Source organism: Hibiscus syriacus, unplaced genomic scaffold (genome assembly GCF_006381635.1).
Source record: "Hibiscus syriacus cultivar Baekdansim isolate YM2019G1 unplaced genomic scaffold, ASM638163v2 tig00110505_pilon, whole genome shotgun sequence".
NCBI classification, from domain to species: Eukaryota; Viridiplantae; Streptophyta; class Magnoliopsida; order Malvales; family Malvaceae; genus Hibiscus; species Hibiscus syriacus.
The window spans coordinates 524,232-541,645 of NW_024062765.1; the positions used below are offsets into that span (position 1 = coordinate 524,232).

The 17,414-nt window shown below is 33.2% G+C and overlaps 1 protein-coding gene across 1 annotated transcript; it reads left to right on the top strand.

The window, feature by feature from the left end:
* The first annotated feature begins 2,337 nt into the window (after positions 1-2,337).
* On the top strand, positions 2,338-16,801 carry LOC120129856 (radial spoke head 10 homolog B-like). Its single transcript, XM_039147258.1, has 4 exons — positions 2,338-2,353; positions 14,506-15,463; positions 16,122-16,350; positions 16,434-16,801. Exons 2-4 carry the CDS (start codon positions 14,538-14,540, stop codon positions 16,596-16,598), a joined length of 1,320 nt encoding a protein of 439 aa, XP_039003189.1. The 5' UTR covers positions 2,338-2,353; positions 14,506-14,537; the 3' UTR covers positions 16,599-16,801.
* The last annotated feature ends 613 nt before the right edge of the window (positions 16,802-17,414 follow it).

The following is a 17,414-nucleotide window of genomic DNA, read 5'->3' on the forward strand; positions in this document are numbered from 1 at the left end:
TTTGTTGATTAATTATTGATTTTAAGGTTGGGTTATGATCATTAGATGATAATTAAGCTTAAGGAAAGCTTAATTTGTTCTAAAACAACAAGATGAAAGATATAGAAGAGATTAAAGAAAATGAGTTTTTAGATGAATTTCTGGAAAAGAGTTAATAAGTGAAATTTGAGAAGGAATTTGACTTGTCATCACTAAGAATAAGAGATATATGAAGTTAGAAATGATTAATAACAAAGTTGAAAGTTTAGTAAGATTCTTAAATCTTAAGAATCATGATGAGATATGGAAGATAAATATGGTTTACATGGATATAAGTTGTTTAAGTAATGGTAGTTGAATTTAATGACATAATAGGGGTTTAAAATAGAAGAATTGAATGAAGAATTGATGATTTTTGGCCTTAAAATGTAAATTCTGGGCAAGGTATATCGATGCACATTCAATGTGAATGTGCATCGATGCACTCTTTAAAGAAGAAACATTGAATGCAATTGGTGCATCGATGTATAAGGAGTGCATCGATGCATCCCCTTAAAATGAAAACATCGAAAGTAATTTTGTATCGATGCATGTGTAGTGCATCAATGCACATGTTAAAGAATGCATCGATGCTCTATAGAATGCATCGAAGCACTTCAAGGGGAAATTGAAATAGACATTTGTTTTGGTCTAAGAAATGATATATTAGAATATATCAATTGGATATTGATATGTATCAATGTATGATTATATAGATATCAAGCACGAACAAGTTCCAGAACGATTATCAAGTTAAATTCGATCGAAAGGAAAGTTCGGATAGGTCATCAGAGTAAGATGCGCAAGAAAGAGAAAGAGCTTGGTAGTGTTATTAGTGATCAGGTGAGTACATGATAGTAAGTATATGTTATGTTATGGAATTTAGACTTGCGATGAGTCTAATTCCGATATTAGATTACATGAGTACAAAGATACAAGCATGTTGCACAGGATGTTTATGAGTAGATGGATATACATATATGCATTTAGAAGTTAACTGCATCTATATATATATGATTTATATGAATGTATATTGTGTGATAAATTTGATAGCCATGATTTATGTGATAATAAGATGTAGGATTTTGTGATGATAATAGATATGAATATAAGATTATATGAAATAAGAGATATGAATATAAATGATTAATTAACATGAGATACATGACCATGTGAAAGCAAGAATATGTATATGTGAACATGTGTTATGAGATAAGAATCATAATTATGAGCTATGTGAAAAAGAATACAAGTAAAAGTGAAAAGTTATGTGATAAGTGAATATGAATTACATGGAAATATGTTATGTGAAAGTGAACTATGTGCCTACGTGAATATGTAAAAAGATGAATAATAATGCCCATGTTATATAATAAGAGAGCTATAGGTATAGTTGTCATGCCAAGAATCGAGGGTCTACGTGGTCCTTCGGGACATAGTGGTCATTCGGGACATAATGGTCCTTCGGGACACAGTGGTCCTTCGGGACATAGTGGTCCTTTGGGACATAGTGGTCCTTCGGGACACAGTGGTCTTTGGGACATAGTGGTCCTACGGGACAAATTCTATGCGCCCCTAGTGGGATTTATATGAGCTGTAGTGACAGCATTATGCACAACCTCTATGTACTCACATACCATAAGTTCTCAGTAGTGTGCATGGGCTAACCAAAAAGGATAACATAAAATGTGAGTTGTAATGAGAAATGTGTTACATGTTTTATATGAGGATATATGTGAATGTGTGTATGTGTTACAAGAAATAATGTGTGTTATGGGTTATGGCATTTATTATGTGATGTACATGAATATATGTTAATATATATATATATATATGAATATCATTGACTCATATGATGATGTAAGAACATGTTATAAGATATAGAATATGAAAATAAGAGATCATATGAACAAGAAAGGATAATCATATATGAGTATGAGGAAATATAAATGATGACATGCATGTGTGTATGTAATTGTTATATAAAAAAGTATGTATACAAGTATGATGTTGTATTACATGATATGTACATGCATTTAATAATTTACATATGGAATATGACTTAGCGTGTGAGTGTTTCACACGTAGGTTTAGGAAAGCAGGAAGATAAGCTATGAGGAGCAAGACATGTTAGTTTCTCCTTACTGAAGGTCAGATCAGAACATAAATGAATAACATGTATTTTGCTATATAGAATCTAGTTGGCATGTAGTTAAAATATTTGTATTAGATACACTCTGATCAGTTTTGTAAAACAATATGTTTTATATCATAGAAAGTAAATGGTTTTATTAGAAATATCAAAATGAATCTTGGGTATTTTGTAAAAGTAAATGTTTTGAGAAGTCAATGTGACACCTCAGACTCGTATCGGGTCGGGTACGGGTTAGGGGTGTTACATTTAATGGTATCAGAGCTAAGGTTTAGCTGATTCTAGGCTTAAACCGAAGTCAAATGAGGTTTAAAAATGTGTACATGCCTACTAAAAGTGAAAATTTATGATCTGATAGTGTAAGGAGTATGTTGTCTTGCTAATAGAATAAGATTTGTATGATATAATAGGAATTGATTATAGAAATTGTCAAAGTAAAGTAAATCGATAGCTGACAAATCTGATGGTGATAGCAATTCATCTGCTATGGCCAGGCAGGATGAAGAGCAGAAACCTCAGAAGGTGTCTTATAAGATTAAAGATTGATTTTAGAAAGTTGAAATCATATTAGAATAGTGATAGGAGATCTTTATTGTTTTGAATCGGAAAAGCTATATGGATTAGTTTTGTTAGTATGTGGATAAGATAGAATATGGTGAACAAGTGTCACCATAAGAGCGTTAAAAGATCAAATGATGTAGTGAGAATTGGTAGAAGAGCTCAAGAATAAGTGTTTTAGTGACAAGAGTATAAGATATAGAAAGCCAGAGTTTATGAGTTGAAACAAAGAATAGTGTTGTACATAAGAAAAAGTGTGTATATGATAAGAGATTGCATTTTAAAAGGAAAAAGTTAGTGTTGGCTAACAAGAATATGTGATGGGAATGTATTGGAAGTATAAGATTGTAAGATATTGTCATGATATGATAACCAAATATGAAATGGATCTGGATACAGTTGAATATTTGAGTAAAGCTGAGGATTGATAAGAAGAGTTTGAGAATGTGTATATCGATAATTAGTTTATAAGACAAAGAAAGTCATAATGTTGAGTTGAACAACGAGAATTTCAGGATATATGAGAATAGAGGTGAAATTGACAAGTTAAGTAAATAAATTTTGAGATAATTTCGATTGGAAATGATGTATATGGTTGGTTGACTAGGGCTTGTGCTCTAGATTGAACATATGTTATTGACTAGATATCAGAGTAAAAGTAATAGAGTTATAAGATTGGAGGAAAAGATAAAGTTGAGTCAATCAATTATGATGTGAATCTGAATATAGTTGTGTATTCTGATCAGATAGACATGATATAGAAGTAAGAAAATGTGCAAGGTGATGTGAAAATATTCTTTAAAGTGTATGTTGAATCATATTTAAAGAAGATTTAAGGTCGTGTTCTTGGTTAAATGATGATGGAAAACGAATTTAGTTATTATAAGGTAGTTATAGATGGATTTATGATGTTGAGTGATGAAAATGAATGTTACTGTCTATATAATGAGTGACATTATATGGATTTTAGAAATGTCAAAGGAAAATGCAGAATCAAAGGAGATAAAAGACATAAATGGATTGAGGTTATGGGTTAATGTGTATATGATAAGTGACAGTAGATAAATGTATAAAGGAAATCGACAATTGAAGAAATAAAGGAAGTCGACAATTGAAGAAATAAATGAAGGAAAAATTAAGTAAAGGAAGTAGCATGAGAATATTAGAAGATATGTTCTTATTGATATGTTAAGTGAAAATTCGAGGTCGAATTTTCTTTAAAGGAGGGGAGATTTGTAACATCCTCAATACCGGGTTAGTGATCAAATTGTAAAGTTTCAGAATTTGGTGACTAGAGTAGAACCATGGATTAGTTCAATGATTTATTTGGAAATAAATCATAAAAGTTGTTAGTAATTATAAGATGAATTGAAGGGCAAAAGGGTAATTTGACAAGGAATATTTTTATTTTCCTTATAAGATAAGGAAATCGCGTGGGAAGAGAGAAAAGGTTCCAGAGTTCTCTTTCTTCTTCCTTCTTCCTTCTTCCTTCTTCCTTCTTCATACGTGAAGGCTTGACTCAAAGGTGAGTTTCTTTGTTTGTTGATTAATTATTGATTTTAAGGTTGGGTTATGATCATTATATGATAATTAAGCTTAAGGAAAGCTTAATTTGTTCTAAAACAACAAGATGAAAGATATAGAAGAGATTAAAGAAAATGATTTTTTAGATGAATTTCTGGAAAAGAGTTAATAAGTGAAATTTGAGAAGGAATTTAACTTGGCATCACTAAGAATAAGAGATATATTAAGTTATAAATGATTAATAACAAATTTGAAAGTTTAGTAAGATTCTTAAATCTTAAGAATCATGATGAGATATGGAAGATAAAGATGGTTTACATGGATATAAGTTGGTTTAAGTACTGGTAGTTGAATTTAATGACATAATAGGGGCTTAAAATAGAAGAATTGATGATTTTCGGGCTTAAAATGCAAATTATGGGCAAGGTATATCGATGCACATTCAATGTGTATCGATGCACTCTTTAAAGAAGAAACATCAAATGCAATTGGTGCATCGATGCAAAAGGAGTGCATCGATGCATCCCCTTAAAATGAAAACATCAAAAGTAATTTGTGTATCGATGAATGGATAGTGCATCGATGCACGTGTTAAAGAATGCATCGATGCACTGTAAAATGCATCGATTCACTTCAAGGGGAAATTGAAATAGATATTTCTTTTGGTCTAAGAAATGATAGATTAGAATATATTAATTGGATACTGATATGTATCAATGTACGATTATATAGATATCGAGCACGAACAAGTTCTGGAACGATTATCAAGTTAAGATTCGATCGAAAGCAAAGTTCGGATAGGTTGTCAGAGTAAGATGCACAAGAAAGAGAAAGAGCTTGGTAGTGTTATTGGTGATCAGGTGAGTACATGATAGTAAGTATATGTTATGTTAGGGAATTTAGACTTGCGATGAGTCTAATTCTGATATTAGATTACATGTGTACAAAGATACAAGCATGTTGCATAGGATGTTTATGAGTAGATAGATATACATATATGCATTTAGAAGTTAACTGCATCTGTATATATATGATTTATATGAATGTATATTGTGTGATAAATTTGATAGCCATGATTTATGTGATAATAAGATGTAGGATTTTGTGATGATAATAGATATGAATATAAGTTTATATGAAATAAGATCATGTGATATGAAGGTGGTATATGAATATAAATGATTAATTAACATGAGATACATGACCATGTGAAAGCAAGAATATGTATATGTGAACATGTGTTATGAGATAAGAATCATAACTATGAGCTATATGAAAAAGAATACAAGCAAAAGTGAAAAGTTATGTGATAAGTGAATGTGAATTACATAGAAATATGTTATGTGAAAGTGAACTATGTGCCTACGTGAATATGTAAAAAGATGAATAATAATGCCCATGTTCTATAATAAAGAGAGCTATAGGTATAGTTGGTATGCCAAGAGTTGAGGGTCTACGTGGTCCTTCGGGACATAGTGGTCCTTCGGGACATAATGGTCCTTCGGGACACAGTGGTCCTTCGGGACATAGTGGTCCTTTGGGATATAGTGGTCCTTCGGGACACACTGGTCCTTTGGGACATAGTGGTCCTACGGGACAAATTCTATGCGCCCCTAGTGGGATTTATACAAGTTGTGGTTATAACATTGTGCACAACCTCTATGTACTCACATACCTTAAGTTCTCAGTAGTGTGCATCGGCTAACCAAAAAGGATAACAATAAAATGTGAGTTGTAATGAGAAATGTGTTACATGTTTTATATGAGGATATATGTGAATGTGTGTATGTGTTACAAGAAAGAATGTGTGTTATGGGTTATGGCATTTGTTATGTGATGTACATGAATATATGTTAATATATATATATATATATATATATATATATATATATATATGAATGAATATCAATGACTCATATGATGATGTAAAAACATGTTATAAGATATAGAATATGAAAATAAAAGATCATATGAACAAGAGATAAGAGATAAAAATGATAATCATATAAGAGTATGAGGATTATAAATGATGGCATGCATGTGTGTATGTAATTGTTACATGAAAAAGTATGTATACAAGTATGACGTTGTATTACATGATATGTACATGCATTTAATAATTTACATATGGAATATGACTTAGCGTGTGCGTGTTTCACACGTTGGTTCAAGAAAGCAGGAAGAGAAGCTATGAGGAGAAAAGACAGGTTAGTTTCTCCTTACTGAAGGTCAGATCAGAACATAAATGAATAACATGTATTTTGCTATATAGAATCTAGTTGGCATGTAGTTAAAAGATTTGTATTAGATACACTCTGATCAGTTTTGTAAAACCATATGTTTTATATCATAGAAAGTAAATGGTTTTATTAGAAATATCAAACTGAATCTTGGGTATTTTGTAAAAATAAATGTTTTGAGAAGTCAATGTGACACCTCAGACTTGTATCCGGGTCGGGTACGGGTTGGGGGTGTTACAAGTAGCCACAATTTCTCTCTCGTTATCTAAAACGTCTTTATCTAGACCAAAAGATTTAGCGATTGATTCAGAGTCAATGTGAATGTATTGGCCTAAGACTGAATACTGACAGTGGCAGTTTGAGATTCGTTTTGGACACAAACCGCATTGGAATAGAAAATGCGGATGAGTTGGTGATAAACGACAGGTTTAAGATGAAGTTTATCAAGTTTCCAATATTGGAGGGTAGGAAGATATCTAAATTTTATATCAATCATAACTTGAATAGAAGGGATACGTTCTTCCCGAATGTTATATGACTTGAATTGGACAACAAACCTAGTGTAGAGATTTTCCCAACGGCCAGGTTCGTTAAAACAAGAATTTCGGATAGTCATTTCGGGTTCATTTGGGTTTGGATTAGGAGGTGGAATAGGAGGTTTGGTTTGACCGACTAGATGAAGTCCTAGGTCGTTTGAATGAGACATGGTTTAAATCGGAATGAGATAAGGATACCTTGAATAATAGAATATTGAGTGGAATTTGTTGTTGTTTGCACGATTTTAATGATGTTAGCAAGATTAGAAGTTTAAAAACGAGTGAATTCCCACTTGATTTCGTTGAAAATGAATAAATGGAGAGTTTGAGTGAGAAGAGAGGCGACCGATAGAGTGTTTTAGGGTTTTGTGGGTTTTGGCTAAATGTAATTTTTAGGTATTTAAAGCCTAAACCCGACAGGGGGTTAGGTACCCCTCGAGGGTATCGGTACACATTCAAGGTGTATCGATACATAACAAGGGGGTATCGATATTGTGCACAAAAATGTCAAAATCTGTTTTTAAGCACTTAGAATGCTAAATTAATCAGTTCTAGTGGTATTGGCAACTCATATTTCAAAAATTAACTATGTTTAATCAATAAAATCTACCTTTAAAATTTTATTTGAACATTTTATTAATTTTCATCAAAGATCATAAACTCCCCCTAACTATTAGCATAGAATGCATTAAAAATGCTATTTTTATAAGCATTTTTCATTTGCTAATTAAAAGTGCTAAAATCATTTTAAACTCTAAATCAATGTAGATCAATTAAACCTAATTCTCTCCTAAGTGTCCAAAATCTTTCTTTATCTAAAGGCTTTGTAAAAATATCAGCTATTTGATGCAAAGTATCAACAAATTCTAGAACTACATCTCCCTTAGTGACATGATCTTTAATGAAATGATGTCTAATCTTAATGTGTTTAGTTCTATAGTGTTGGATGGGATTTTTAGTGAGACAAATAGCACTAGTATTATCACACTTGATAGGAATAGTACCAACTTCAATTCCATAGTCTAAAAGTTGTTGTTTCATCCATAAAACTTGTGCGCAACAACTACCGGCTGAAATATATTACGCTTCAGTGGTAAATAATGCAACACTATTTTGTTTCTTTGAAAACTAAGAAATCAACATATTTACTAGGAATTGACAAGTACCGAAAGTGCTTTTCCTATCTATTTTGCATCCTCCATAATCTGCATCTGAGAAGGCATGCAAGCTAAAGCTAGAGTCTCTAGGATACCAAAGTCCTAAACTATGAGTGTCCTTAAGGTATCTAAAGATTCTCTTAATGGCTTTTAGATGTGATTCCTTAGGGCATGATTAAAATCTAGCACATAAGCAAACACTAAACATAATGTCTGGTCTACTTGCGGTTAGATAAAGCAAAGAGCCAATCATAGACCTATAAAATTTAACATCTACACATTTACCTTCTTCATCTTTGTCAAGCTTTGTAGATGAGCTCATTGGAGTGGCTTGGGGTTGACATTTTCCAAGCCGAACTTCTTGAGCATATCCTTGACGTATTTTGCTTGATTGATGAAGATGCCATCTTTTCTTTGCTTGATTTGGAGCCCCAAGAAAAATGAAAGCTCCCCCATCATGCTCATCTCAAATTCACTCTGCATTAGCTTAGAAAATTCTTGGCAAAGAACATCATTAGTAGAACCAAATATTATATCATCAACATAAATTTAAACTACTAATAAATCTTTACCTTTTCGTTTCAAAAACAATGTAGTGTCAATCTTCTCTTTTGAAAAACCTTTTTCAATTAAAAAGTTTGACAATCTTTCATACCAAGCTCTAGGAGTTTGTTTTAAACTATATAAATCTTTTGTCAACTTAAAAACATGATTTGGAAATTTAAAATCTTCAAAACAGGAGGTTGTTCCACATACACTTCTTCTTTTATAAAACCATTTAAAAATGCACTTTTAACATCCATTTGATACAGTTTAAATTCATTGAAACATGCAAATGCTAATAACATTCTAATTGCTTCCATCCTAGCTACAGGAGCATATGTTTTATCATAATTTATACCTTCTTCTTGAGTATAGCCTTGAGCAACAAGTCTAGCCTTGTTCTTCACTATATTACCACTTTCATCTAATTTGTTACTAAACACCCATTTAGTACCTATAGTAGATTTATCACTAGGCCTTTCAACAAATGTTCATACTTTACTTCTCTCAAATTGATTTAGCTCTTCTTGCATAGCCATAATCCAATTTTTATCATTTAATGCTTCTTGAATATTCTTAGGCTCTATGCATAAGATAAATGCAACATAATTACATACGTTCCTAAGAGAAGATCGAGTAGTTACCCCTTTGGATGGACACCTAAAATCTCACCATCCTTGACATAGTTGAATTCTCTTGGGTATGAGATTTCCCTTTCTTCAATGGTCAGATTCTTGAAGGCATCTTGAGTTTCCTCATCCTTAACTTCTTTCTTTGATGATGGTTCTCCAACATCATGTACATTTACAATACCTACGTCATTATCAACACAAGAATCCTTCCTCAGAAGGGGATTATCATCGAAAACAACATGAATAGACTCTTCTACCACTAAAGTTCTTTTATTAAATACTCGATAAGCTTTAGAATTTAAGGAATAACCTAGAAAAATTCCTTCATCTTTTAGCATCAAATTTGCCAAGATTATCTTTACCGTTATTTAAAACAAAACATTTACATCCAAAATGATGAAAATAACTAATGTTAGGCTTTTTATTTTTGAAATTTCATATAGAGTTTTCTTTAAATTTAGCCTAATCATTACTCGGTTAATAACATAACAAGCGGTATTTGTGGCTTCCGCCCAAAAATATTTTGGCAAATTGTTTTCACAAAGCATGGTTCTAGCCATTTCTTCTAAAGTTTGATTTTTCCTCTCAACAACTCCATTTTGTTCAGGGATTCTAGGTGCTGAAAAATTATGGCTAATTCCATTACAATTACAAAACTCAGTAAATCTAAGATTTTTCAAATTCAGCACCATGATCACTTCTAACACTAGAAATGGAATAACCTTTTTTGTTTTAGATTACTTTTTAAAACGTGATGAAATTTTCTAATGCTTCATCTTTAGTACTTAAGAATAGAACCCAAGTATATCTAGAATAGTCATATACCAATACAAAACAATATTGTTTTCCACCTAAACTAGTATTCCTAATTGGCCCAAAAAGATCTATATGGATCAATTGTAATACTCTACTAGTGGATACATTATTAATGGATTTAAAGGAAACATTCTTTTGTTTTCCTTTTGAGCATGCACCATAAATTTTATCTTTGTCAAATTTTAACTTTGGCAACCCTCTTACTAAATCTCCTTGAATTAGTCTTTGTAAAACACTCATGTTTGTGTGATCTAGTCTCCTACGCCATAACCAACTATCATGTTCATCCTTGGCAACTAGGCATAAATTAGTCATATTTATTGAATCTAAATACACCATGTATATGTTTCATATTCTATGACCAATAAGCATAATCCGATTAGATGCAATGTCAATAACTTTACAACCATTTGATTTAAACATGACATTGTATTCCTTATCACACAATTGACTTATACTTAGCAGTATGCAATGCCGATTATTGAGATTAAGAGCATATGCATAAAGTTTTACAAAAATGTTATGCATTAAAAAAATTTGATATCAATTTTTAGAGAGATATAATTTATAACTTGAATTACTTGCATAAACGTTACAAATTAAAGGTAAAAAATTTGTAAAATCAAATTATTTGGTAAATTGATATAAATTGTTTAAGAGATATCATTTACATTTAAAAATAATTTTGACCAAAATTTATTATGATGAACTAAATTAAAAAAAATGTTCATCATAAGGTATTTTTCATCATACATGAGTTTAAAAATAAAACATAATTATTTAAAATCAAAAGCTCATGCATGCATATACTAAATGAGCAACCAAATAATAATAACATTAAGTTTAAAGGTTACTCATTCCTTTTTCAAGTGTAGCTAGAGCATTTGAATATCTCCACTTTAATCACCATTGCTCCCACACACCTACAAGAGACATTTAAGTAGATTTTAGTATCCAAATTGCTTTGGATCCTTAACTTTAGTTTCAATGCCCCTTGTTCCCTTGGGAATCCATACTTGTATGATTTTAAAATATTTTCCTTTCTTTAAAGGACAAGTATGTTCCTTGTGACCATGATAATGACAATGTGAACATTTTGTCATTATGGAACTAGATAAATTATTTAAGATGATTTCTTTTTCTTTTGTTAAGCATTCAAGCTTAACTTTTAAATCGAAATTTTCTTTTTCAATACTTTCAAATTTCATTTTTGAAAGTTCTAAATCCTTCTTCAATATTTCATTTTAATACTCAAAATCTATTTTAGTTTTTAGAAGAAGATCATTTAATTCGAAAATTTCTTTTTCAAAGTTTTTAGTTTTCATTTTTGAAAGCTCTAACTCATTTTTCAACATTTCATTTTGATTTTCAAAATCTACTTTAGCTTTCAAAAGAAGATCATTTTTAGCTATAAATTTAGAAATCAATTTTCTATATGAGGAGTTCATGGTCTCAAACTCTGAAAATAATTTATCGTAAGCATCTTGTAACTCGTTATAAGAATATGAATTTAATCTATTTGAGTTTGAAGATACCTTGGGCTCTTTTAGAGCTAATAGAGACAACACTTCTGTTGATTCTTCTTTCTTGTCTCTATAAATTTCTTCCCACAGCTTCCTGGCATTTGAAAAGAAGAAACTTCTTTATAGATATCTACATTAGTCGCACAACGCAACATGTGCATAGCCTTAGCGTTTTGTTGAGCTTTCTTTCGTTCTTGATCACTCCACTTCTTTGCCTTCTTAGTAGGAGAAGAATATCCTTTCTTGATTATTATCCATGCACCCGGATCATTGGCTTGGATAAATACCGTCATTAATTTCTTCCAATGATGATAGTCTATTCCATTGAAGTAAGGAGGTACGTCGATAGGTTTGGAGTCTTCCATAGAGAATGAACCAGAAGTGGAAGTCATCTTTCTCGATTTAACTCTTTCCAAATCTACTCAAGAGGTGGTAAAACCTTCAAATGATTGTAGCTTTGATACTAATTGTTGAGTTAATCGATCGGATGAATCGGCCAAAAGGGGGTGAATTGGTAATTAAAACGTCGGTGGAAGCTTTTGCAGAAAATTGAAAATATTTTCATAGTGATTTAGAGTGGTTCGACTTTCTCAACCAAAGCCTACGTCCACTACTTTAGCTATCCACACTAAGGATTTTCCACAATTTCACTAATTTGTCTTTCTTTTGAGGACAAAGAGTAACCTTACAAATCCCTCAAGAATTATACCCCAAATTCTTGAGAACACTCTCTCCCAAATAGAAAATTACAAATTTCTCAAACTTACAGAAAAAACCTCACAAGGTAGATTGTTTGTCCAATTCTATAACAAGAAAAGAACACTAAAATGTGAATACAATTGAGCACAAAGTGTGTTCTTGAAAGCAAAATGAATATTGAATGAAAATAGGCTTGAATTGCACAAACTTGATGTTTTATACTTTCTCTCTTGATTCTTTCTCAATTCTTATTGATCAATGGCTTCAGAACTTGTTTAAATACACCTTAGATCAATTCTGAATGTTGGGGATCATTGGTGAAGTCAATAAAGCCATTGTTGTATGTTTTTCATTTAAAAATTATGTTGGGAGCGTAGGGGTATCGGTACACCTAGTGTAAAATTCAAATATTTCGACCGTTATTTGACCAAGTGTATTGGTACCTCCCAGGGGTATCGGTACACTAATTGCATTCGATGTTTCTTAGAGCCAATTATAACATGAGGGGTATCGTTACATTCGGCTATGTATCGGTACCCTTATTACATTCGAAATTCAAAGGTATCAACACATCCGAAGAGTGTATCGGTACACCCCTACTTAAAATTCATTTTTGGCTCGATTAAGGTTCGAAATACTTTGTAAAAATTGTTTCAAAAATATTTTAAGATTGAAACACAATTTTACACTTAAGTAAGGAGTAAAATTGACATTTAGAAACTTGGAGTAATATTTTTTATATTCGATTATTTTAATCGAATATTATTTTTGAAATCGAATATAAAATCTTAAAATTCATTTACACTTTATTTGTTATATCGAAACATCAAAATGTTTTCAACAGATACTTAGTTCATCTTAGTAGTATTTGTCAACTCTGTATTTCTAACCCCATTTTTTCTCACAAGCAATTTCATTGAACATCTATGCATCACTTAAGATGACTTGTATCTAACATTACACCTTGAATCGTTGATGGTCCCAATAGTCCCTTGGTCGGTCTTCTCTCAATGTACCCTTATTCAAGTCAACAGCTCCACATAATTCAAAGTTAGATTAGAATCTCTCATGCATCCCCAACTGAAAAGTTACGTTGGAAATGAGAAGAGAAAAGCGAAAAAAGAAATTCGAGATCGAAAAGGAATTTGGGGTTTAGAATGAAATTGAGGATTGTGTTACAAATTTTAAAAGTTGGGGGACCTAAATGCAAGTGTCTGAAATGTTCAATGACCATATTGCAAATGTGCGAACGACAGTGTAACGTCGGGGACCATATTGTAAACGGACTAAATGTTGGAGGATTGTATTACAAGTTTTAAAAGTTGAGGGACCTAAATGAAAACTTTAAAAATTTAGTGACCATTCCTATACTTTACCCTTAATTTAATTATGAAGTTTTGTTTATTGAGTTTTAAATGAAGTTTGCAGGGGAGCTGATCAGTTAAACATTAAGAAAGTTCTAATGCAAACTTAAGCTGATCAGTTAAAAATTAAGAAAGTTCGAATGCAAACTTAACTGACCAAGAAAGCCAAAACGATCAACGGTGATGGAAGTAGCGAGTCATTTAATTTACTAGGACGTGATACACGGAAGCGTTTCCCAAAAAATGTAAAACAGAACAGGGATGGCACGTGCGGTGCTGGCTGCCACAGTAAAAGCGTAAAGAAGACCGAATCTAGATCCCAATTCCCAGGACCATATCTTCCCGTCAAGATCGGGGCTTCTCCAGTTCAATCCAACGGTTATTAACTAACTAATCATATCAGCCAACGGATGTTCATCCAATGGTGGAGATTGAAATCAACCCTTTCCTCTATTAAAACCATAAATATTTATCGAAATGCCCGGTCCAATTCTCCAGATTCACTATTTTTCATTTCTTCCAAACCAAAAAAAGATAGAAGGAAAATAAAGTCTTTTCTTTTGATGGTGCTATAGTGCGCGGTTTCACACAAAAAGGTGCTGGTTTAACGTGCGCCGCCTATATGTCGCCGGCCGCTCCCAGAACAACTGTTGTGATAAGAATCTCACGGTATAGGAAAGATCGGTGATAGTGAAAGTTAGTTAAATCGGACCGGTTGCCATTACATTTCTCTTTTCAAGGAGAAGGAACAAGAAAAGAAAACGAAGGGGAAGCAATGGAGGGCCAAAAGAGCCAGGCGAAGTTAACACGAACGACGTCTTCATTGCTCCGTTCATCGCAGACCGTACGGTCGTCCATCCACAGTATGTCATCCATCAGCGAGGGTGACTTTATCAAGGACCAAGAAGACAAAGACGACCACCAACAACGAGAGTCGTTACTGAACGACGAGAAAAGAAAGAAACCGCCTCCGAAGAAGTCATGTTCGATGACACATAGGATCATGCCGGTCCGATTCAACCCGGTTTTCGCCTTGGCCTCGATGTCTTTTTTCTCTTACATCTATTTCTGTTGCTTTTATCTCAAAAGAGAGGAGATTCCCACGTCGGAACGCCTCTTATTAGCACTGATCTTCGTGGCCATTACCCTCTTCTTTGCTTCGAAGAACAAAGGTTTAATCAACCAAGGCATTGTTTGTTTCAAAGAAAAACTCCACTTTCCGAAACCCAATTCGAAGCCTGTCCAGTGGTTCATTGGGGAAACCCATTACAACAAAACCACCACCACCAACAACAACAACAACAAAGAAAAAGAAAGACTTGAGCTGGTTGAAAGAGAAGGGGTGGAGTTTTACAGCAATGGGGACTTTTACGAAGGTGAACTTCATAAAGGAAAATGTAATGGAAGTGGGGTTTATAATTACTGCGTAAATGGGAGGTATGAAGGGGATTGGGTGGACGGGAGATACGATGGGTATGGAGTGGAGAGCTGGAGCAGAGGGAGTAGATACAGAGGGCAATATAGACAAGGATTGAGGCATGGATTTGGGATTTATAGATTTTATACATGGGATTCTTATTCTGGTGAATGGTGTAATGGGCAGAGTCATGGTGTGGGTGTTCAAACTTGTGCTGATGGGAGTTGCTATGTTGGGGAATTCAAGTCCGGGGTTAAACATGGATTTGGATACTATCATTTCAGGTATGAAAATAAACTCATCTTATTATTTTACCATGTAAATATTCCTGATTGATTTTAAATGTAGATGTATTGAATGTTTGCTGAGATTATGGAGTTCTTGTGTTATTTCTCTGTTGCTTGCAATTATTGATGTCAGTATGACCCCTGATAATACTGATCATAAAAAGGTAAAACTTTGCATGAACTCCAATACCTTTATGTTGAATATTTTGCAGCTGTTTTCTTCCTTCATTTAATAAAGTTTTACCTTTTCTAATTTATAGTTTCGGAATTATGATGAGTTTGGGTATATTCATTTTACTTTTTAGTAACAACTTTCCAAAATTCAATTGTATTTTTATTAATCAAGAAAGAAGAAATGGTTTTCATTTAAGTCTTCACCCAGGAACATGGTTGATGCTGACCTAATGATCAGTTGTGGATCTTATCTGTCTTTTGGATTTCAATGATTAAAAGGCCGAGAGTGAATTAATTTCCTTTTATGATTGCTTAAAATTTCCCTGAGAATTATTTTTTTTACAGATCATTTTCCTTTATATTCATAATGATTTTGTTTCTTTATCAGGAGAGTTTTGGTTTGTTTTTCTGGGTTTAGGTAAACCATATGTATTCTATTAAGGGAACCATGATCTTCATAAATGTGATGATGGTGTTGCAGGAATGGAGATAAGTATTGTGGAGAATATTTTGGAGATAAAATTCATGGATTTGGTGTTTACCACTTTGCTAACGGTCACTGTTACGAGGGATCGTGGCATGAAGGTCGAAAGCAAGGGTATGGCATGTATACTTTCCGAAGTGGCGATACGAAGTGTGGTGAATGGGATTCCGGCACCCTGAGAACCCCTCTGCCCCCACTTACGGATTCAATCCTTCGAGCAGTTCAGGTATTTACCTTGTTATTGAGTTGACCATGATAAGCAATTGTTCGTGTCAACATTAACCTTACTTATTTTCTGGATCTCTGCAGGCTGCTAGGAAAACAGCAGGAAACGCTATTAAGCTTCGACGGGTGGATGAACAAGTGAACAAGGTGGTTCTGGCTGCAAATAGGGCGGCAACTGCTGCTAGGGTAGCCGCAGTCCGAGCTGTTCAGAAGCGGATGGATGGGAGTTTTTGTGATACATTTGTCTAAGACCAAGAGGTTAGGTTTTGCTTGGAAGAAGTAAATTTTTCTTTTTTTCTTGTTAACTAATTTTATGTACTTGAAGAGTTGAGGCCATACCCTGATGAGCAAAAAGCTCATCAGAGGTTGAGAGATTATGTTTGAAGTTTCATTGATCACAAATGTAACAATGTACATAACTCGTGTATATCAATGGAAGATCAGTTTTCAAATGTTATCTTTTCCTTTGCATACATCATGTTTATCCTTCTGGTTTTCCGTTTTGTTTGGGTGGGGCTGAATTTGAACTGTCTTCATTATTCTGGTTTTTGCCCCGTCTCTCCTATAATTGTCATGATCCGTAACATCAAGCCATGAACGATTTCAATGTCTTTGTTTCCAAGCTTTTAACATCACCAACGACCTGATGATGATTACGTTGTTGAAAATCGGGAATAAAAATCCGATGACCGGGGAAATTTTCCCGGAAACTGATTCCTTTTCATTCCAGAGAGCCCAGCAAGGGGATTTTATACCATTCTTTGTCCAGATAATGTTTTTAAATACTGCAAATGTTGGCATTTTGTAAAAAGAACAAGACATACTTTGCCCATATCGTGGAATGTCTAAGAAGATGGTAAGGAAAGATTCGCCGATCTGGGTGTCATCACGGGATACCTAGTGATGTTGATGGTAGAATTTGAATCGCTTAACTCATAATATGAATTAATTGGATTAAACCCGAACTCCAAATTACCAAACAAAACGTAGGGCGGCCAGTTTGTCCCCCAAAAATCACATAGGGAGCAGTAGTTAGATAAAAAGGGTAATGAGAAAGAAGGCATG